The sequence below is a fragment of the Aspergillus melleus genome, assembly GCF_016097325.1.
Source record: "Aspergillus melleus strain CBS 546.65 chromosome Unknown contig6, whole genome shotgun sequence".
Classification (NCBI taxonomy): Eukaryota; Fungi; Ascomycota; class Eurotiomycetes; order Eurotiales; family Aspergillaceae; genus Aspergillus; species Aspergillus melleus.
Genome location: NW_025763375.1, coordinates 1,660,316 through 1,682,843, shown reverse-complemented (window position 1 = coordinate 1,682,843; position 22,528 = coordinate 1,660,316). Strand labels below are relative to the sequence as shown.

The 22,528-nt window shown below is 51.6% G+C and overlaps 6 protein-coding genes across 6 annotated transcripts; 2 read left to right on the top strand and 4 right to left on the bottom strand.

Annotated features, from left to right (window-relative positions):
• Positions 1 to 192: 192 nt before the first annotated feature.
• On the bottom strand, positions 193 to 2,505 carry LDX57_010289 (gamma-glutamyltransferase; the record flags this gene model as incomplete). The annotated part of the gene is made up of 8 exons (XM_046092043.1): positions 193 to 641; positions 707 to 840; positions 891 to 1,051; positions 1,106 to 1,685; positions 1,741 to 1,900; positions 1,956 to 1,989; positions 2,055 to 2,360; positions 2,461 to 2,505. The coding sequence occupies 8 exons, from the start codon at positions 2,503 to 2,505 to the stop codon at positions 193 to 195; spliced, it is 1,869 nt and encodes a 622-aa protein (XP_045948020.1).
• Positions 2,506 to 2,887: 382 nt separating this feature from the next.
• On the bottom strand, positions 2,888 to 3,877 carry LDX57_010288 (uncharacterized protein; the record flags this gene model as incomplete). Its single annotated transcript, XM_046092042.1, has 3 exons — positions 2,888 to 3,272; positions 3,331 to 3,363; positions 3,417 to 3,877. 3 exons carry the CDS (start codon positions 3,875 to 3,877, stop codon positions 2,888 to 2,890), a joined length of 879 nt encoding a protein of 292 aa, XP_045948019.1.
• A 4,989-nt stretch (positions 3,878 to 8,866) lies between these two features.
• sit2 (putative siderochrome-iron transporter) lies at positions 8,867 to 10,843 on the top strand (the record flags this gene model as incomplete). Its single annotated transcript, XM_046092041.1, has 3 exons — positions 8,867 to 9,138; positions 9,223 to 9,839; positions 9,903 to 10,843. The coding sequence occupies 3 exons, from the start codon at positions 8,867 to 8,869 to the stop codon at positions 10,841 to 10,843; spliced, it is 1,830 nt and encodes a 609-aa protein (XP_045948018.1).
• A 697-nt stretch (positions 10,844 to 11,540) lies between these two features.
• On the top strand, positions 11,541 to 14,066 carry LDX57_010286 (GH92 family glycosyl hydrolase; the record flags this gene model as incomplete). Its single annotated transcript, XM_046092040.1, has 3 exons — positions 11,541 to 12,658; positions 12,709 to 13,383; positions 13,448 to 14,066. 3 exons carry the CDS (start codon positions 11,541 to 11,543, stop codon positions 14,064 to 14,066), a joined length of 2,412 nt encoding a protein of 803 aa, XP_045948017.1.
• Positions 14,067 to 14,742: 676 nt separating this feature from the next.
• Positions 14,743 to 18,393, bottom strand: FAP1_2 (putative NF-X1 finger transcription factor; the record flags this gene model as incomplete). Its single annotated transcript, XM_046092039.1, has 1 exon — positions 14,743 to 18,393. The coding sequence occupies one exon, from the start codon at positions 18,391 to 18,393 to the stop codon at positions 14,743 to 14,745; it is 3,651 nt and encodes a 1,216-aa protein (XP_045948016.1).
• A 444-nt stretch (positions 18,394 to 18,837) lies between these two features.
• On the bottom strand, positions 18,838 to 21,897 carry LDX57_010284 (LYAR-type C2HC zinc finger protein). Its single transcript, XM_046092038.1, has 3 exons — positions 20,744 to 21,897; positions 20,545 to 20,667; positions 18,838 to 20,484 (listed from the first exon to the last, which is right to left on the bottom strand). Exons 1-3 carry the CDS (start codon positions 20,762 to 20,764, stop codon positions 18,964 to 18,966), a joined length of 1,665 nt encoding a protein of 554 aa, XP_045948015.1. The 5' UTR covers positions 20,765 to 21,897; the 3' UTR covers positions 18,838 to 18,963.
• Between the last annotated feature and the right edge of the window lie 631 nt (positions 21,898 to 22,528).

Genomic DNA, 22,528 nt, shown 5'->3' with positions numbered 1-22,528 from the left:
AAAACTAAGATATACTTAAGAAGAACAGTAGTTCTAGCCACCTTATGTTCATTATCTCTATGTAGTCTTAATCTTCTCTATATAAATCTCTATCGGCACTCAGTCTCAGCCAAAATATATCCACACCACCTCTCAGACTCAATGTCTAGATCATATACGAAACGTCGACGACGCCAACTATAGCGACAACCCTTAAACAGAGAAGCCCCCGGAGTTCAGTTGCCTTGGTTCCCCGGCCGCATCAAATGTTCCATTCGGCAATACTCGAATGGCTTGCGCAGTGCTGCCACCCGGTGCAACCCAGGTCACGTTGTGGCCTCTGGCCTTCATGAAAGCAACAGTTGCATTGTCATAGGCATACTCGAAGCTGCTCTGGTTCGGAACGAGCTGGTCATGCAGACGTGGTCTAGCCAAAGCCTCTGCGGCAGACAACCCCTCATCCACAGCATGAATGATGTTTTGCACGGTCGCCGTAATGATTCGACTACCTCCTGCGGACCCAGCGATGAAGAACACTGTTCCGTTGGGGCGGGTGACAATCGCCGGAGTAATGGATGATAGAGGACGTTTCCCTGGCCGAATGTAGTTCGCTTCCGACGGAATGTAGCCAAAAGAATTGGATGAGCCAGGAACCGAGAAATCTACGAGTTGAACATTAGCTGATCAAGTCGCGAATCACGAGGATAGTGAATTGATATGTGCATACCATCCATTTCATTGTTCATGATGACACCAGTCTCTGGTACCATAACTCTGCTACCAAAAAGTAGATTGATGGTGGTGATCGTGGAAATCGCTAATCCAGAATGATCTGCTGTAGCAATGTGCGAAGTTCCCGGTCTAGGTTCATGGTTAGCATGACATCAACCGATCTCAGAAGTAGAACTTACGTTTCAAGACTCTCATATCCCTCCGGATCGTACACCGACACATTCTGCGTGCGTAAATCGGATAACTTGTGGCGAATTTCATCAATCGTTGATTGTTTCAGCATGTCTTTCTGGTATTCATCTAGGCCATCGAGGAAAAGGGGATCGCCTAGGTTCGTTCTCTAACAAGGGGTTAGTAACTGAAGGTCCCAATCCTAAAAAGCGAATACACATACCAAGCCATATCCAAAACGCATTGCCTCGTCCAAGCGATGAGTGCTCAGGTTCACATTGTCTGCAGTGAAGAACTGGTCGTATGTGCCCAGCACTTTCAATATATTCAAGGCGACGATGCCGCTGGACGGAGCGGTCGTGCTTGCGATCTTGTACCCTCGATAGTCAATGTGTGCTACATCTCGTAAAAGAACGGTGTAGTTGCGGAGGTCGTCCATCGTCATTGTGCCATTCGTGGCTTGCACCGCCTGAATCATTTTCTCTGCAATTGGACCGGAATAGAAAGCATCTGGACCTTCATTGGCAATGGTTTCGAGTGTGTTTGCGTAGCGTTTACGAGTAATGATGTCTCCAAGACCAAGCCTTGTCCCGTTAGGGGCAAAGTCAATGGCCCAGGTCGGATCCTTTGACAGAAAGTCTTCTCCATCGCCAACAGCTGAATCCATATAGCGAACCAAGTCCTCGGTCACGGGAAAACCGTTGCGGGCAATTTTTATGGCCGGACGCATAACGGTTGACCAGGGGAGAACGCCGTACTTGTTATGGAGATACTCTAGGCCTCGTAGTTCACCTGGCACGCCACTTGCATGTACATTAGCCCGAACCTTTCTTCACAGAACGGACCGATAATACAAACCTAGCTAGGCCACCTTTAGTTGAGGCGTCCGAAGTATTGTTGAACATGTCCTCAAAAGCGGCGGCTGGCGCTGTTTCGCGAAAGTCGACAAATTCGTATGTACCATTCGGGGATTTCACCAACAGGAAACCACCTCCTGCAATCCCACTGTGATACATGCCTTGATTGCTGTCAGTAACACGATTTGCATCGATTTCGTAATTCGAAGGACCTACCAATAACGCCAACACAAAAGACGGTCGCGACCATCTGTCCGACAATGATTAGTGCCATGTAGTAGTGGTGAAGAGAGCCAGAAAATGCTGGTGTCTTACAGCATCGGCTGCATTCCCGCCCAATTCTAACATCTTTGTACCCTGGCGACTGCAGATGGCGCTCTCGCTGGCCACTGCACCGCGCTTGCCCTCCTCGATGTCGTGAAAGCCATGACCGGGCTGTCGATCCCGACGCGGCGCAAGCTCAAGCGGAGAACCAAGAGCACTGGGTGAGTGTACTACTACCAACAACACAAGTAGTAGAGCGGCGGCAACCGCATTTTTGAAGCCACGGAACCACATGTTGTGCTTGGGCGTCGTTGAAGGAGATTGAGTTATCGATCTGACGGGACGATCGAGAAATAACTAGGAGAAAATACGATCAGGCACCAGGCACTAGCGAAGAGCAATGCCGTCCCAAAATGGCGTGACAACACAAAAGTGGTATGGAATGCTTATCATTTACCTGCTTCTCCACGTCTTGGCAATCAATAGCCGGGGAAGCTTGCATATGGTGTTCGGATTTGGCCGATGTCATGACGACGAGGCTCTTTGCACACGCAAGCTGATCAAGACAAGACGGTCTCGAGGAGCCACATTATCGCTGCAAACACAGTGATTAAGGAAGAGCAGAATGATAAACGTAACAAGGAACGACCAGGTCAGCGCGAGGAGATAAGGGTCACATGGCCGTGATAAGCTCCGGGCTATCGGCAGGCCGGAAACGGTCAAGCCGGCGATTGGGTGACGTCTCCGAGATGCCTCAGGTTGGACTTGCCGCTAACGATTCCTTTGATTCCTTCGTAAGGCCGACATTGGGCTTATCAGTTGACAGGTAGACCAAGATAATGGGTTGTTTTACCCCACGACCTTATTGATACACATATCTTGAATTACTTCGTGTCAAGGCCCACAGCCTGCCGGGACCATGCGAGAGTATCGGTCCACTCGGCCGGAACTTCTTCCAGAGATTGTAGGATCGCGGCTACAAGGCGTCTCCCCCAGTCTCTGACAAACCACTTGTCTGAGATGAGGTGCATACTGACTCCGTGGTGCAGGAACAATATACGAGCCATCCATTCTCCGTCTTTTAGCAATTCGATATATGGCTCACCGATATTGATCGGGAACGCCAGTATGCCCCCATTAGGACCCCCGAAAGGCCACTGCTTGACCGCCGCCTGCAAGAATTCCCAGGTATGCAGATACGCAGCCTTATGGGGCTCTTCGGTGCGGTCAATATTCCCTCGGAGCTTATCTAGAGACCCTAGAAGTTCGCTGCTATCATGTCAGCATTCTCTACTATCTCACGCATTGGCAAGGGTTAAAGACGTACCCTCGCAGTTGCACAAGTTCCGAGTCCGGCTTCCTAGAAAACAACATCAATACTCTGGCAATGAGGGGAAGTTTGGAACACATTACGGTTCTTGTTCGTTGGCCGCCCCAGGCTTGTCGGGGTCGGTGTACTGTAACCATCCTTTCATCTCGCCCAGATTCTCCGCTTGACCAAGCTGCTGGAACAGAAAGGAGCAACCAGCAATCAACTGACGAGTTTCCAAGATATGGGCAAGGGGATCGATCGTATGGCTGTCTTGAGAGATACAAGGGTACGCCGTTGCGCATAGCATGATGAAGATGGAGCTGATGAAGGCCGGGCCGCAACTCTCCAGCGAGAACCCCGCCAGAACCTGGCCCAAGGCCGAGCACGCTCGATTTTGGTACATGAGGGCCGTTTCTAACCACTGACGTTTCTCGTCTACCTCGAGCGAAGCCAGGTGCAGGGACGAGAACGCTAGTAGACTATCCAGGAGGTACGGATGCGACATGGCCATGCGCGGAACGATGGATTGGAAATGATTAGCGTCCAGGTTCCCTTGACACATGGTGATATAAGACTCTGTTAGGTAGTGATGGAACAGTCGCATCTCAATCATTCGCGTCGGCAATGGCAGTTCGTTGGCGTTTGACAGGGTCTCCACCCCATCTTGTGGAGTAGATGGATATTGACCATCGGCATCAGCAGTTGGGGGTGGATATATGCATTCTAACTTGCGTTTCCTGCACAGACTACATTTGGGAGTTCCCTCATCACACTGCACGGCGTCAGTAACACAACGAAGAAAATCTCAAAGAATGCTGGGTCTACACGTGGTTATGCAGAATAGCAGTATAATAAACACCACACGTGGGATGCGGGGATCAACAGACCTTAACATGCCTTCGTTTACAATGAAGACAGCCCTTGCGGGACTTTGTATGACTGCGACGCGAAGGCATTTAGATCTCAAATGCACCCGACGACAATATCCAAGAATGACGTAGCGTGGAAGGTTGGAATTGTAGTTGGGCAAGGGAAAGAACTAGCTGCCTACAATGGGCGAAGATGATTGGAAGACGACACAAAGTAACCACAGAGGGACCGAAACAATAGCGGGTAGAAAAGTTAAAGTGGATAGGGAGTGGTAGTCCAGGACCGTAGGACTAGGACAGCATAGAGTAGCAACGGAACGTAGCACGGCTGCAATGCAATAATAGTGGGAAGGACAAACGGCGACACGTAGGCGGGCGGAAGTGGCCGTCCCGGGAGTAATTGCTGCCGAATCTCGGGGCCTCGGCCGGAAGGTTGAGCCGGTGCCTGCTGATTGGTTGATCCTCCTCCGAGGGCTTTCACCTACACTAGACTGTAGATGAATGTAGTACAGTTCCTTACTACAAGTAGTTGGAACCCGGTCCTCCTTGCATTCATATGGTAGCAACAGAAGTCCGCTCCAAAGTAACTGTTATACAAATTGACGACGGTGGTCACGATGTTCTACCGGTACCAGTGCTAGTAATATCCTAAACTACTACGTCTGATCGATACCTAGCCATTCGTCTGTTGTACTGCAACGCAGCAGAGCCACGTAAGTGAATTCATTGCAGCAAATTAGGATTTATTGGTCCCCTTATGCGTCCAAGTTGAAATGTGTTCCACGCACAGCAGCTGTGGGTGATGGTTACATAGGAAACTAGAGTCAGACCTTCAAGATAGAGTTGAACTGCGGCATGCCCAGGTACCACAAGATTCCAAGGTCTAACGAGGAGTAATCCCAGAGTCCTTATTGGCTTGATGATCGTAACTCATCTTTTGACTAGTGATTGTATTTGGCCAAGTCAAATGGTCAATAAGGGGCCAGATAATTTCTTTTCTCAACACGAAAGTCAAGTAAGCATGGAAGGCACGCGACTGCTTGCCCGAACGAGCGCCCTTTAGCCCCATCGTCTGGTAAATCGCTGCTCTCATGTGAACTACGTCTGTACAGATTAAGAAAGTACATTTTTTGGCATCGAGAATTAAGCTGAATTATGAGAACGCAAAGATCCAATAGCATTCCAGTAGTTGTCAGCGAGGCCAGCCCTCTAGGCGGAAATAAGCTTGTTCCGCCCTAAGAGTATGCAACTATTTAAGAGCACCAAAGAGCGAATAAGCGCCAAGGGAGGTATAAATTGCATGGTGAGTCTTTTAGCACGCTAATGAGCTCGCGCTTGCCCCATTCTGAAGTGATCTCCGTTCGTAGGACAGTAGGTGACTCTTTGGCCTCTTCCGTGGGCTCGTCCATCGGCCGGAGAAGATCGGCGTGTAACCTAGACATGGGACTACGAGTCCTTGAGCTACTATTAGATTGGTGGACGATGTTTAGTATCACTTTCGGGATATACAAAAACTGAATTGGCTTCGCTCCTGTCAATTGTCAGACCTAAGGTCTGACTGATATCAGATAGCGTCATAGCTGTAGCAGAAAATGCACGAGCACCTTATAGAGCACTAGATTACCTTTGATCGCGGATTCCAAATCTAAGAAGGGCTCCCCATAGACCAAAGCAGTGGCCTCCGCTGCTCTTGAAACCTTAGAGCCCCGGCGTGCATACGATCTAATCTAAGCTCCCCCACTCATATCCCGCATGCAGCAGCTTCATTTACTTCAAGGCATAGATCAGCAGGATTTCAAGCTTTTAGACGAGGTCTATTAATTATACTCGAGTTGATCGGCCTGGTTAGAGGGGATCGGCGGTCGATGTGGCCGGTTTCATCCAGTGGCTATCAAACATGCCTCATAATGCAAGTGACGAATTCTATCTCAATTCACGATACCCAAGGCCAACACGGAGGAAAAAAAAAAGAAGAAAAAAAAAAAAAAACAAAGGGAAAAGAAAGCCTGCCACAAAGTACTCCGCGCCATATTTTTTTTTTATTACTTAATTCTTTTTCCCCTTCGGCTTGCTTCGCGGATATGAAAACCAATTAATCTTAGGTAATTAATGCAACCAATCCCTGTTCTCACATATTTTTTCAAGCGGGAAAATATCGTCTGGAAATATTTCCTACATGAGAAACCCAGAACAAGAAAAGCATTCCGCTAGGAGCGTCAGATGGTTCCACGACTCAGACTTAATGTGGCCCCGAAAAGGCTGCTCTTTTGTGGCGATATGCTTCTTTTCTGGCTCCCCCGATAGTTCCCAATAGTCCACAGAAAATTCACCTCTAGTCTCATGCCATATGGCCACCCATCTGGTTCGGTATCAGAATTTCTTGGTATTGTGGGGAACCGGAGTCGGCTTTGATGCGAGGCAAGAACAGGCAATGTCTGCCTACACTGTACTTTGGATCATTCTATGCATCTTCATTCACCTCGCACTTAGTGGAATGATCACCTTGTCATCATTTAAAAAGAGTCAAGCAATATTTGCACAGGGCTAGAAATCTGTACCGCCGCCAAAGCCTTACGACGACAGCCACCGGTGTCTTGGCAAGGAGATGAGGCCGAGCAATTGAACAAGGATGCTCGAGATCAAAGTACCCCTTGTGAGCCCGGCGGTGGTGGCGCTAACAACTAAGAAAAAACTCTAACTACCCATTTCAGCCCCGGTAGACAGCCTATGAAAAAGAAAATCGGCTTGTCTCGAGTCAGAGACAGGATTCTGGAAACGGAAACTCCGATGATCGGTCGAAAAAAAGAGTGGTCATCAGATTAGATTAGATTGATTTGATGGAGCTGATCAGGCTTGGATCTTATCAACCCTTGGAACGAGCTGTTGGAAGGAATCACGTCTTTCAAACTCACACGTCAGAGAATGGAAGAGATTTTCTTGTTGCCTCAACGGTGCAGCCGATGGTGGGACGGCCGCGGTTTGGGGTGGAGATGGGTACGGACTACGGAGTGGAAAAGGAAGTGGACGGAGTAATGCAATTTCGGTGGCATGACGACGCACCGTCGGCGATTGTCGGTTAGAGGTAAAGCGTTAGTGCTTCGAAAGTACCAAATTGGCACAGAAAGACAAACAGAAGGAAGCGATGCAGAGAACGACTAAAGAGAGGGGGGAAGATGGAAGAAGGGCGAGACAAGGGCAACGACCACTGACTAGTTTGACTAGTGAGAAAAAAGAAAAGGAAAACGCCACTCAACGGAAGCTGTCCCACTGTCCGATGCGTAGAAACCATTCCATCCAATAGGTATTATTTCCTTCGGATCGAATGAGATTCTCGATTCTCGAGGAACCCTGGAAGGAATAAGAGAAAAGCAGCAGCCAACAACGGTATTGATCGGGACAAGAAAACCTACGGAGTAGCTGCGGCGACATAATTGCATTATTCAGTGACTAGTCCGAGAGACAGCATAGTTGTCAATAACCGGGGCGTCGTCCGAGTATCGGCCCACAGTAGGCCAAGCTGACCTCGAGTGGTACCTGCCTGTCTCTTTGCTCGGGCCACTTCTTGTGTTGGATCTAAGTTCAAAATCTTTCTTAAACTCTGCCATACGGGTGATCTGACGGCATTTCATGTTCCTCCTCAGGATCAATCGCGTTGTCAATCCCGTCCTCAGCAGTAAGCGCACCTTGGCATCGCGTGGGATCTCACTGCATGGTGCGTACGGAGTAGACATCAGACAAACCTCTCGTGGAGGGGGCTAAGGTGGTGTGGTGGGTATTATATCCACCGGAAATTTTCGTGTGACAACAGGCCTATCAATCTAGCCGACATCACTCCAAGACAAAAGAGTTTTTTCTACTCCGTAACTCGATCATGCTAGTTTGCTTTTAGAGAGGGGCGGAAAAAAGTTATGTTTCTTTTTTTTTTTTTTTTCCTGAAGAAAAACATCAGTTCCTTCACATTCCCTGATATCGAACACATAAGAAAAAATCAAACCGAGTGTATGATTCTAGATTCTCATCAGCATTCGAAGTATTCACCGCAGGGTCATCAACACGCAGCCTCGGAACCGTGGGTAATCGAACGGACATGACCGCAAAATCACTCATGGAGCGAAACAGGACCGGAATTGAAAGATGGTGCCAGGCCTCGGATTGGCGACGCAGGCCTGGCTGACTTCGACGGAAAGACACTTGCAGATGGCGCGGTGGGTTCCTGCCAGGGTCTGTCACCAATTATATGGCCTCGTTTGTGGCTCGGCCATTTCGCTGCGAGTGTTGGGGGGGCCGTGATTGGCTCAGAATGGAAGTTATCTGATCCGTTGCCCCAAAGTGTTATCTGATCCGACCACCAAACCAAAAACGGATCCACCCGCGAAGGAGCGCGTCCTGCGGCAGGGAAAATGGGCGAAATTTTATTTTATTACCTTGTCTTTTCTTTTTTCCACTTTTTTTTTCTGCCAGGACTGAAGTCCACTTTGCTCTGGCGGCAAGCGGCACTGTTCGGCCGGGTTGTGAAGCAGCATACTTATATAGTAATCTAACCCTCCCGAGCTTCCGTCCCTTGCTCCCCTCCTTCCTTTCTCTGTTCATCAAGACAAATTCAACCTCACCCTTTCCTGTTCGTCGGGTAGTCTCACCCCCCGTCTCCTTGAGTAGGAAAGAGAGACCTCAAAAACATCACCATGGGTGTCCTCGAATTGGTTCGAGGTCGTGACAACACCGCGATGGTGTCCGACCTCGCTGGCACCGAGGATCACAGACCTAAGAACAGCTCGCCTGAGAACCCGGAAACCTCGGGTAGCGAGTCCGACCGGAAGAGTCTCGAGGCACGGAATGAGAAGGAAATCGAGTTGCACCCGGATCAGGTCACTGAGGGTGCTCAGCTGGGTATTCAAAGGGCTGAAGCCGCTGCCTTGGTGTGGTCGAAGAAAGCGCTCGTCGCCACTTACGCCTGGTAAGCCTTTCCAGTCTCTGCTTTCTCGTCCATATATCCATCCAAAGAGAGACGAATACTGACCATGGACCAATCAAAATTTAGGATTTGGGTTTCTTTCTTCATGCTGGCCTTGCAATCATCGATCAGCAGCATTGCCCAGCAAACCGCCTATGCTAAGTTTCAAAGCGCGCCTGCCGTCAGTACGGCCAACATTCTGGCCAGCATTATCGGAGGTGTTCTCAAACTCCCCATCGCCAAAACTCTGAACCTGTGGGGTCGTGCCGAGGGCCTGTGCGCCTCCGTCGCAGTCTACATCCTCGGAATCATCATCCTAGCGGCGTGCGATGGCCCGTCTTCATACTCGGCAGGCTATGTCATCTACTGGGTCGGCTACGACGGTATCTACCTCATTCTGCAGGTCTTCATCGCCGATACTTCTGGCTTGCGAAACCGAGCCTTCGCCTTCGCCTTCGCCAGTACTCCTTTCATCTGCACCGCTTTCACCGGTTCGCTCGCGGGACAGAACTTTGTCGATAACACTGGCGGATGGCGGTGGGCCTATGGTGCTTTCGCCATAATCATGCCTTTTGTCTTCCTGCCCCTCGCCGTTGTCTTCAAGTACTACGAGAAAAAGGCCGTGAAAACCGGCGTGTTCAACCCTCCCAAGAGTGGCCGAACTGTGACCCAGTCTATCGTGCACTATTTGCATCAATTTGACGGTGTGTTTTAAATCCATCTGCCTTGAAACGCCACAAACTGATCTTTCTTCTTTTTTTCTCTAGTGGCCGGTGCTTTACTGTTGATGATTGGTTGGATCCTTATCCTTTTGCCCTTCAGTTTGACAAGCTACGGAAGGGCGGAGTACAAGAGCGCCACCTTCATCTGCATGATCGTCTTCGGATTTGTTACTCTGCTGCTCTTTGCTGCCTGGGAGAAGTTCGTCGCCCGTGTGCATTTCATCAACTACGAATTGCTCAAGAAGCGCACCGTTTTGGGTGCTTGCACCAACTCCGGTCTCCTCTTCTTCAGCTTCTACTGCTGGGATCTGTATTTCCTGAGCTTCTGTATGGTTGTGTACAACCTGAACCAGGGCATGGCTGGTTACATGTTGCAGATTTACAACGTGGGCTCGTGCTTCTGGGGTGTTGTCATCGGTATCTGGATGCGGTTCACCAAGGAATTCAAGTGGACCTCGTTGTGCTTCGGCCTTCCTCTGATGATTCTTGGTGCTGGTCTGATGATCAAGTTCCGTGGCGACGGCGGAACGGACGATATCGGTTACCTTATCATGAGTCAAATCTTCATTGCTTTCGGCGGTGGTACTTTGGTCATTGGTAACGAAATGGCTGTCATGGCGGCTGCTGACCGTGAGGGTGTGCCTATGATGCTGTCCGTCCTGGGACTCTTCAGTAGCTTGGGTGGTGCCATCGGCCAGGCTGTGCAGGCCGCCATCTACAACAACGTCTTCGTCGAGGCGCTGGAGTCCGCCCTCCCTGAAAGCGAGAAGTCTCAGGCCATGCAAATCTCGGGGGATGGCTACTTGATCCAGCAGACTTACCCTCTTGGCTCCGACAAGCGCAACGCCGTCAACTACGCCTGGGGCCACAGCCAGATGTTCGGTTGCATTGCTGCCACCTGTATCCTGGTCCTTTCCATCCCTTGCATTGCTATGTGGAAGAACTACCGCCTCAACAAGAAACAGAACAAGGGTACTATGCTTTAAGAGCTTTTTTTGGTTATGGAACACAGCACAGATACCCAGGTTTTCACGTCTGATAGAGTGGATGAACGTGAATTTTTAATTGTTGGTGAGAAACAGGGCGGTTTATCTTTTCTTTTTGCGACGTATCCAAAAGAATATCTAATCTTAGTGTTTTTTTAATAGTTTCTCTCTATTCTTGTATTCTTTCCCCCATGTCTTTCTCAAATCTCCTTATCTTCTGCGCAATGAACGCATCCGAAAACTCATGTTTATAGTGAAGAATCACACGAATCCGGCCTAGCCAGAGCTTCCAGCTTCTATGTCAAGATCTAATGCAAAAGAAATATCATGAAATTTGAATCAATCAGATCTTCTTGAAGCCTGAGTATTAAATGGTAATGACATGTTCTCTCAGGGCTGCCAACCATCACGGGGCTCCCGGCAAAAACACTCCCCGCACGGGCATTCCCCCTCTCCCCCTCTCTTTCCCTTTTGCTCTCCCTTGCATTCCAGGATTCAGTCCAATTTTGTGCCACTTTCGATCCCACCCTTTAACAAGCCATTATCATTAGTTATTTCACCCCCTGGTCGGCTCCGCAATACTCCCCGCTCCCTCCATCCACCATGCTCTTTACAAACACAGATGCGGATCTTGTCCCAGTTGGCGCCTTGGTCACAAACTCACTCCGTTTGAATCTTGACACAAGTGATCTTCGAGATGCTGTCATTTACAAGGTGCCTATGCCTTCTTTCAATACAATGGGCGAGCTTGACGCTAGGAAATGTCCCCAACACCGTCGCAGCTGAAAGCCCCGACATCCTTCAATTAGTCGACCCACTGATCGGATCCAACAATGGAGGCAACGTCTTTGCCGGGGCCAGTCGCCCTTACGGCATGGCGAAGCCCGTGGCGGATGTGGATGGGCAAAATACCGGTGGCTTTTCGACGGATGGAAGCAAGGTGACCGGTTTCTCTACACTTCATGACTCGGGAACAGGGGGCAACCCGTCCTTGGGCAACTTCCCTCTGTTTCCACAATACTGTCCAGAGGATGAGATCAACAACTGCAGGTTTTTGAAGACTGCGCGGGCGACCCACTATGCGAACGACTCGGTCGTCGCTCGACCGGGCTACTTCGGCCTATCCCTGGATGGCGGGATTCGGGCTGAAATGACATCTACGGAGCATGCGGCGCTCTACCGGTTTGAATTTCCCACTGCTACGACGGCAAATGGATCGCAGCTACATCCGTTGATACTATTAGATTTGACAGATCTATGGGACAGCCGACAAAATGCCTCAATCAGTGTAGATGTCGAGAAGGGCCAGATCAGAGCAAACGGCACTTTCCTGCCTAGCTTTGGTGCCGGGTCCTATGTTTCGTATTTCTGTGCGGATTTCGTGGGGGCTTCGGTTCTTGACGGTGGAATTTGGGTCAACAACAGAGCAGGAACTGAAAGAACGGAGCTCTATGTCACTCGAGGATTCAATAATTTCTACCTTCAAGCCGGCGGCTTTCTTCGATTCCAGAGACCCGAGAATGGCACCGTCAATGTACGAGTCGGTGTGAGCTTTATCAGCACAGAGAAAGCATGCAAAAATGCCCAGGTAGAGATTCCTCACCCGCTAGAAGACTTTGAAGGGGTTCGGCGCGATACAGAAGCTGCTTGGCGCAAGCAACTCAGTCCGATATCTGTACAGTCCGGTGGCGCAGATGAAGACATACTCAGCAGTTTCTGGAGTGGTGTGTACCGAACAATGCTCGATCCTCAGGATCTGACAGGGGAGAATCCTCTCTGGGACAGTGATGAGCCTTATTTTGATTCGTTTTATTGGTTCGTTTCGTACCTCCTGCTTTTAGTTCGCGCTGACTTTATCTATCAAGTATCTGGGACTCCTTCCGAGCTCAACACCCATTCCTCACAATCATCGACCCTAATACGCAATCTAAGATGGTACGGAGCCTTCTCGATACATACAAGCATGAGAATTGGCTTCCAGATTGTCGCATGAGTCTCTGCAAAGGCTGGACCCAGGGTGGTTCGAATGCCGACGTCGTCCTAACAGACGCTTTTGTGAAAAACCTAACAGGGATCGATTGGGACCTCGCATATGAAGCTATGGTTAACGACGCTGAAAACGAGCCTCTAGAATGGTCCTATGAAGGCCGCGGCGGTCTACAGAGCTGGAAGCGTGTCAACTACATCCCGTATTTGGACTTTGACTACCTAGGTTTTGGCACCAATTCTCGCAGCATATCCCGGACGGTGGAGTACTCGTACAATGATTTCTGTCTGTCGACTGTGGGCAAGGCCCTTCACAAGGACGAATATACAAAGTATATTGGCCGAGCTAGCAATTGGAAAAACATCTACAAGTCCGATCAAACATCCTCAATCAATGGCACCGATACGGAATTTGTCGGCTTCTTCCAGCCAAGGTACTTGAATGGGACCTGGGGATACCAGGATCCAATTGCCTGCAGCGCACTTGCGTCGTGGTGCTCCCTTACCAGCAACCCCTCGGAGACATTCGAATCGAGCGTATGGGAATATCAATTGTAAGTGATCTTCCCGGTAAACCAACCCTCTGGTACCTGCCCTAACACAACCATCCCATAACAGCTATGTCCCCCACGACATGGCCTCCTTAATCGACCTCCTCGGCGGCCCCGATACATTCGTCTCCCGCCTCGACTTCTTCCACACCTCCGGGCTAGCCGACATGGGCAATGAGCCCGTCTTCCTAACCGTCTACCAATACCACTACGCAGGGCGACCCGCGCTCTCAGCGCGCCGCGCACACAGCTACATCCCCTCACGCTTCAACGCCACAAACTCGGGTCTCCCAGGGAACGACGACTCCGGGGCCATGGGCGCTTTCGCCGTTTTCTCTATGCTCGGCCTCTTCCCGAACCCAGGCCAAAACGTGTACCTGATCATCGCGCCGTTCTTCGAGGCCGTGAGCATCACGCATCCGATCACGAACAAGACCGCTACTATTCGGAACGCTAATTTCGATCCGTCCTACCGTGCAATTTATATTCAGAGTGCCACGTTGAATGGAAAACCGTATGAGAAGAATTGGATCGGTCATGAGTTTTTCACGGAGGGGATGACCCTGGAGTTGGTTCTTGGGGATGAGGAGAGTGATTGGGGAAGGGGCGAGGATGATCTGCCTCCTAGTTTGAGCTCGGGCTCGAGGGCACAGGGGCAGGATATGCCAAGGTTTTGGGAGATCTGAGCTAGATATACGGGTGATTCAATGCCATTGACTGTAAAGGCAGATTCGAGCTCTCCCGCACGAAGGGTGTTGCACTTGTTCACTTACTCGTGATAATATAAAAGCTCCAGTGGATGGAACATATGAAGATATAGGAAGAAAGAGAAGGAGAGGGAGTTCTGTCCGGAAGGACGTGCTAGCTCGGTGCAGACTCATTTCTTGTATAACACTTTTATTCATCAAATTCCACCATGAAGATTACAACCCAATTAGGAAAAAGGGTTCCCTAACGTACTTTCCATCCCAGTAGAGGTTAGATAGAACCGAAAAGGAATCAAACTCCATATCTAAACCTGAAACTTTTTGTTGGCCATAAAATGCATACCTAAGCACAGACACAGACACAAGCACAAGCACAAGCGCGCCTGCTATGCAAATCATAAACACAACAAACTCATGCTCGCTAAATTAGGTGGTACTCCTCAATCAATCAATCATCAACCAACCAACCAACCAACCCCCATATGTAATGCGTATGCATGAAGTTCAATGGTAATAATATCGTTCTCGAGTGACGAAACAACAAAACTGGATAAAAAATGCACTGGAAATGCTGACAACGCCCCCTCCCCTATAAAGCACGCTATCGCGATACCTCAAAACAACCCATTTGCTAAGACACGACTTTTGAGGAACCCTATGTCGAAGAAGAAGTGGCAATGGGAGTTTCATTGACCGCTTCGGGCTCGTGGGAGGGTTCTTGTGGACGTGCTTCAAGGACCTCTGGTTGTTTGTTTTCGACTCCCTGGGCGGGATCATTCTGTAAGTCAGGAATCTGACTTTGCTCTTGCTCTGCGGTCTGTTCGTAGTCCTGTGCGGGCTCATGAACGGACTCGAGCTCTTGCTGATCATCCTTTTCCGCGACTTGTTCTGGATCCGGGACCTCATCCGCCTCACGAGCACGTTCCTCCTGTTCCTCCTTCTCTTCTTCCTCCTCCCAACTGTCGGCGACCTCTGCGGGAGGAGCGGGTTGAGTCCGCAGCTGTTTTCCGGCGCCCACGCCCGACCGAAGGACAAGTTTTTCCTTCTTGGGAGCAGCAGCCCCGGTTCTCCAGGAGCCACTGCCATCGTCACCAGCGAGAGCAGCGTACATCGTCAGGCCGGAGCGACTCGAGCCTTGCGCCGCGGGCGTGACGCTCCTCACACCGCTCATACCGTTATTGCTGCGCCGGGACGCAGCAACCTGGGCCCAGCCACCTTCGCCCGTCGCGCTCGCCTGCGCCTTGGCTGCTTCGCGCTGGGCTTTGGCCTCGGCTGCGACCTGGCGCTGGGCTTCACGCTCCTTGAGACGTTGACGTTCGCGTAGCTTGACGCATTCGCCGACGCTCATGCCGCCGATTCCGATCGCCGTGTCTTGGCCCATGCCGAAAGGAGGGGGCGTCCAGGTCGTGGGTTTGAGAACGAACACGTGCCGGTGGGGTTCAGGATCGAAGCTCTCGCTGGCAAAGCCCCAGTCGGTGGCTAGGGAATGAATGAAGGCCCGAAGCGAGGACTTGGCAGGTTGGAAGCGGACAGACCGTTGCGTGGTGCCAATCGCGAGGGACTGGAGTGTCGCTTCGTAGGTCTGGAGAGTTGATAGAGGGGATGAGGACGAGAGCTGCAGGTACATGTCAAGCGTTTCGGATGAATACGGAAGGTTCGTGGAAGTCAAGTTCTGCGCTACTGTGGTCGTTTGGTTGATATCGACGCCCAACGCCGATGCCAGAGATCGATTCCGCTCGAGTCGGGAGCATTCGTCGTCACACGTCAATGGAGTCAATGCCGGTAGTCTCTGCTGTTGCTGCAGCTGTCCCTTCGAGGCCACTGCTTTTACTGCATTACAGCGTCTCTCCTGTCGAAGGCGTCCACAGCCACATGTTACCGTGACCGTGGACGAGCAAGGCGTCTTCTCGGGGCATGGGTATGGGGCGTGGCAAGGATCCTTGCATGGATGACCACACAATGTTTTCGTCTTCCCACAAGGCTGTTGGCAGGGCTTCAAAGAGTCCTCGCAGTCGCCTGGTCGATGACAGTTCTTTTTGCACGAATGCGAGCCGCATTTGAGCGTTTCGCCGCAAATTCGGCCACATCGTGCGTCAGATAGCCAGCAGGGTTGATTCTTCAACACCTGTTTGCCACAAAGACACACCTTCTCCGTAAGAAAGGGGCACTTGGGACAGGCATCGTCGTCCGTATGGCAGTTGTGAGGTGTTTGGGGATGACCACAGGGCTTGGGACGCTCACAAGGGGCCGAGCAGGGTGGTGGCTGCGTGCCGCAAGGCAGAGGCGGATGCAAGACAGATCGACCGCAGTTACACGAGATCTCCTCGAAAATCGCCTCCCTGCAAGTATTGCATGGCCCCTTATGGCAAATCTCAGGGCAAGTGTGCCGTCCACATTTCAACAAACGACCGCAGATACGAGTGCAAATATGTTCGGCCTCCACATCTTCATCACTCGGGCGGAGATGGGATTTGAGCTTCCGCCGCAAAGCCTGGCGCTCCACTGCCTTTTGCTCCCCAGGACAGCATCTATCAGCACATGCATGACGTCCGCAGTGCAGTCCGGTCTTGCAGGTTCGGAAACATTGCGGCGGCTCGATTGTGCCCTGGTGACAGACGGTCATGAACGAGTTACGTCCGCACCGGCACTGTATAGGAACGCTGCGCATGCAGGATCCGCAGGGCCCTGTGTGACAGATCTTGTCGCAGCCATGTCCGCACGGGAGCATCTTACCACAAGCCTTTCGGCAATTGATGATAGGATCCTCGCAGGACGTCCGAGGCCGATATCCAGAGATTTCGGCCAGGGGCGTCTTTCCGCAGGGACAATGGTGTACGACGTCGGGCGATCTCGGGCAGTGGGCCGGGTGCACGTCTTGAGGGTGGCAACCCTTCTGGCAGAAGTGAACACCACAGTCAAAGGGGCGATTGCACTGATCGGGGCAGCTGAAACAACCGGTCCATTCCTCCACTTGACCATCAGCCCCATCCTGTATCTTTTCGCTGTCCATTTCCTCGTCCCTGGAGCTGCACAGCATTTCTGTCTCGACCTTTCCACAGTAGCAACGAGCCTCGACCTTCACTTCACAAGTGCCACAAAGACCCTCGTGGCACGGACGAGAACAAGTATGCTCCCCACAGGGCAACAAGTCTCCACAGACCTCACCGCAGCTCCATCCATTTTCGTAGTCGGTGTCCTGGCAACGCTTGGTGGACGAATTCCTGCCGCAGAAGCAATCCTGAGTGGGACCCATGGCGGTACACGGGGCGCAAGGCCCAGCATGACACGTCGCGTCACACGGATGAGGGCAGCCTTTACGTGGCCGCGCACAGGTTTGCCCGCACGAATGTGGAGGGAGGCCGGGAAGTGGGCGCGGGTCGACATCTTTCTCACACCAGCAAGTATAGGTTGAGGGAAACACTTCTTTCGCAAGATTGCAGCCAGGACAACGCCAGGCGCGCGGAGCACTAGACTCTCCGTCACCCTGACGGCGGTTGTCCTGAGCAGCCGCTCCTTCATTTTTCGACCACTTTTTGACGCAACTCAGATGGAAAACGGTCCAGCACAAGTCACACGACCAAATACGCGACCTCTTGCCCAACTCAGCCGTACAAATAGGACACTCGTAAAGATTGTGCGCAATATCCTCGTGAATCCGCGTGGCGATGTCCGGGGCGACTGACTTCGTAGTAACCTTCGGCGGTCGAGGTTGTTGCGGGGTCTTCGCCTTCGCTTTTCCCTTCCCTTTCCCAGCCGCGTTTGTAGAATTCGGCTGCCCCCCTTCCACTGTATTTCCATTCGATTGTCCCCCGGGCACGAAGACAGGCGCATCGGCCCTCAACTCCAGATCCTTCAAGTCCTCGCCACCGTCCGGCCCGTCATCCTCGGGAGTCCGTTCAGATTTCGTCAATCGTCCCTCGAATCGCCGGCCGGTGTTCGATACCATTTGATCCGCGCCCCTTCCTCGTCCTGGTCGTCGACTCGTCTCGGCCGGTGTGGTCCCACCTCGACCTCCTCCTCGTCGCCCTCCGCGCGGGCCTCTTCGCGAGCGAGATGCGTCTTGAGGTTGATTCGGCGTGGAGTCGCCATTGGGTTGCGTTTGATGCGTTTGCTGAACTGGCTGAGCTGGCGGTTGCGCGTCATTCGTCGACTCAGCATTCTGCGTCGAGTTCTGTGCCTGAGCCTGGTTCTGCGGACGACGATGCGATCGGTTGCCGCGTCCTCGGCCTCCGCGGCGCGGGCCTCTTGAACGGGATGTGTTTTCGGGGGCAGCGGTTGCCGGAGCGCCGGAGATGGTTTCGGTCATGCTCGAGGATTGGAAGAGGTTCGCGTTTGCCGTAGCTGCTATCATGCACTCCGCTGGAGGTAATAAATGATCGTTCAACCGCTAGCGTATGGGTGTGGGGTTAGCTAGTCGGGAAAAAAAAATGTAGAGAAGAAAAGAAGGCGAAAAGAAAAGTAAAGAGCAAAAGAAAACGAACGACGGATGAAGCTCGCTGGAACGAGAATGAGACAATTAATCCCCAGGTCAATCGGGGATTTGGAAGGAAATCCCGAATCAAATAGAGAGGGAGAAGAAGTGGCAAAGAGGGAAGAGAATGAAGGATGTTCCTGCAGTGGCGGAGGCTCCCGCAGCGACGGGGCGTCATTGGGCCGTGAGTCATTCCGAGTCATTTCTTGGACTCTTACAGTCACAGTGGAGACTCTCGATCGTATTCACTTCTTATTCTTATTATTGGAAAGACAGTAAGACAGAATATACAATAATCACAATGAGAAATCATTAAGAAAATTACTAACAAACTGTCCAATCAACAGACACGTCGCTATGCAAAGATCCATATCCCTTCATGCCCTGATCCACTGGCTAAACTGACTAGAAGAAAAGCACCACCTCTCCGCGCTCATTCTGTTTCAGACGCAATGTTCGCCAAAGATCCTTTTCATCGTCCATCCTCCGCTCCCGATCCGCGCGGCTCTGGCCTTGATGGCGGCCGCGATCCCCGTCAAACTCGTCGGTGAAGTCACGGTGGAATCGCTTCAGCACCTTGTTCACGGAGAACCCGCGTCCACTCTCGGGTCCCTTGGTCACCAGGGACAAGAAATGTCCGGCCATTTCGCGTTGTAGTTCGTTGGGAATATTCGGTTGCCCGTACACGACCACTTGGTCATCCTGGCCTCGAGGAGAGTGCGGGTGCGCCGGGTCGGGATATTCGATCTGTTTGAGACGTCGCGACGGCCGATCGCCCTCGGTCTGAGCGCTGCTCTTGCGCTTGCTCTTGCGAGGATCGGCCGAAACGACCTGACCCGTCGAGGGGTCGCGTATGCGATGAGTCTTTTTGGAGTGGCGGACCTCCAGTTTCTCATTTCCGTCATCCGAGGAGCTTCGTCGCCGCGCCCGAACCAGGGCCTTTCCGGAGGGCTCGTGGCTAACCCCACTGCCTCCAGAGACGGAAGAGCCGCCAAACATGGACGATACAAGACGCTCCGCGCGGTTCTTCATGGAGATGCCGAGACCGGCATCGCTCTTGTTCTCCTTCTCGTCCCGACGCGTGCGCTTGATCGGGGACGAAGGGTCCTGGAATCGTCGCTGAGGGTGATCCTCCTCCCCATCGAGGGAAGGTGATCGCATCATCCGGTTGAGACCTCCCGTCAGCCCGGAATGGTTCAGCATGGGGGTACCTGGGTGGTTGACAACGCTCGATGGCGCATCCAGCATCGGGGTATCGGCATCCTCCATGTCATGGTCCTCGGTGCGACGCTTCCTCTTCTTGTCACTCGTCGTGGCGCTCGCGTCTCCAGTTGCTCGCAACTTACCCTTCTTCTTCTTGGGGGCCGGTGTCATGAATTCTACAGAAGCATTGTTAGGGGCGTTCTTGTTCGGGTAAGCGGACGGAGATATCGGTTCGGCGCCGTAAGAGAATCCGTTTTCCTCGTAAGCCACGTCGTAAAACTTACTTTCATCCTCCGTTTCGTTGTTGAGGTGTGCCAGAGCCTTGCTCGGCTCGAAGACCGAGGGCGCGTGGTCGACCATTTGCATCTGCTCCTTGGGCCCGCCAAGCGAGACCTTGGACGCATTGGGAGTTTTCTCGGTAACCAGGAAGTCGAACACATTGACTTGCTTGTCATCTTTCTGCTCCGGCTTTTGCGTACCGTTAGAGGGAGGTGTAGGAGCAGGCGGAGGCGCCGCGCTGGTTTTAGGGTTGTCGACATCCGTAGCATCTTCAACGTAGGGCGCGCGGTGACCATTGCCGTTCGGCTTCTGGTTTTGCCTCTGGTTTTGGTTCTGATTCTGATTCTGGTTTTGCTGAGCGTTGTTTTTGGCGTTGCGTTGGTTTTTCTTCGGTTTCTCTTTATAAAGGGCGCCCTCGTATTTTTGCGCCTCGGTCATACAGGACTAGACAGGCCGCGTCAGTTAATCATTCTGTCGAGAAACAAGGAAGGAAGACAAGCGTACCGTATGCGCTCTATACTGAGTGCCTTGGAAGTGCACCATGCAGTCAATGCAGGTGAAAGTTGCGCCGCGACATTGGTTGCGATGAGGGTCGAGCTTCTTCTTGGTGAGAATGTCACCACAGGCCTGGACGATAAAGAAAGTCAATCAGCGATTAGATTCGATGTCAAATAACGGTCCCTCCGCGTTCAAGTAGACTTACCTCGCACGAGAAAGACACCATTTTGACCCCGCGATATATCCCACTTACACACTTGCGCGACTATAGGTGGGGAGCTGTCTTCACGAAACAGAACAAAACGCAAATAGAATAAGATCTAGCTCTCTCGAACTGACGAACAAAGTAAACACAGTCACGCGACTAGGTCTGTTTGCAACAGATCACTAGGTCTGACGGGACAAGAGAATCAGACGAGCGGCAAACCCCTTCCTTGTCGCAAAACAAGAAGATAAACAGTTGGGATAAACAACCGGAGATAATGGGATGGGAGAGGTGCAACCAGCAGCGCAACAGTCCAGGGACACGGCGCTAAGCGAGGAGAATCTCGTAAGTTTGGTCTTGGGGATATTCCGGCCCTCTCGGTCTCTGTTTTCCTTGCGAATTCTTCTCCGGCGCGTCCAGAGGAAGAAGAAGAGAAAAAAAGAAAAAGAAAATGCCGACGGACGACGCTATTCCTCTTCGGGACGAGATTGGATGGTCTGGTCTGCCTTACCGATCAGGCCCCCACTCCCCGCAATTCAACTCTTCATAGAAGAAGGAAGGATATACTATCTGAATTAAATCTGGATAGATGGGTAGATAGACAGGTCCATTGATTCATACGGTCGCAGAGTCGGGAATAAAACGAAACATCCCACAGGTCCCCCCCCGGGAACCCACCGCGTCCTGTTTATACTCCCACGATCCTTTCTAGTGTCAACTTTGATTCCTGGGCTGACCTTCCTTCCCCTCCGAAGCGAAGATATGCGGTCAGGAAGGACCGGGATGTCCATGCACCGGGACACGATGATCGGTTGATCGTTTGGGCTCCAAGGGGGGCCGACGGCGCCTGTTCAGCTAAGCAAAATACATTTCGCAATCAGCATGGACTCGTCAGGAGACTCGCCGTCAGCCAAGGAGAAGTCACCCATCCAACCAGGCCGCGGTTAGTGTAGCGCCTGGGAAGGGGGCGATGCGATCCGATTGACATTATCCCACTTTTTTTTATTTGGAACACGAGTGTGTGCGCCGGGAGATATTAATAACAACCGCTGTTTAGTGAGTTAGTCGGTGCATATTTCTTGTTGACTTTCTACATGGTTGGTGAATGTTGCGTATGCCTGAAACCACTCTTTACGAGATCTCCATGCTCCTTCTTCTATTTTTTTTATATTTTCTTTTTCAGGAGTTGGTTCGTGTCGTTTCGTCATATCATGGGGGCAGTTTCAGAGATTATCCGCAGTCGGTTACCCAGGCACTTCTATCAATTTTCACGGTCCCCCTCACGACCTAACCAAACTCGATGAAAAATAGATGCATGTCATTGTTAAAGGTGGGAAGATCCCTCTCCTTCGGTGGCGGCGGAGAACGCAACCCACCCTGTTGGCTGGTCAGCCGCTCCAGTCACAGAGACTTTCCTGCAGTCATGCGCGCGCAAGTGCGTCGATGGTGTAGCCCTCAAGTCTCGGATGGGCAAGAAACTGCCGAAAAAGCTTTATGGGTTCCACCACGCGACGAGGGGTCTCTCCCGTGTAGTACCTTGTCGCTTGTCAGTAGGATGGGGACGTGCTTGGTGCTTATCATTCATCTACATGGGTCAGATGAGGTTGATTGTCTGTCTTGAGGATATATGCCAGTTCTCGACTTGGGGATGCAAATATGTAAGCGCGCACTAATGTACAAAATCCCGCTCTAGTTTAGAGGCTCAGCGAACCAGCGCTGGCGAGGAATGCAAGGGTATAGGTAGACTAGACCAAGATACCGTGCACGGATCAAAACCAGACAATG

What these genes read in the sequence shown, in the direction of transcription:
- LDX57_010284 (XM_046092038.1), bottom strand. Translation starts at nt 20,764, where the DNA reads ATGGTGTCTTTCTCGTGCGAG. An exon ending in TGGTGTCTTTCTCGTGCGAG is followed by an intron (nt 20,668 to 20,743) that starts GTAAGTCTACTT and finishes TTTATCGTCCAG; the next exon opens with GCCTGTGGTGACATTCTCAC. An exon ending in CTCAGTATAGAGCGCATACG is followed by an intron (nt 20,485 to 20,544) that starts GTACGCTTGTCT and finishes CGGCCTGTCTAG; the next exon opens with TCCTGTATGACCGAGGCGCA.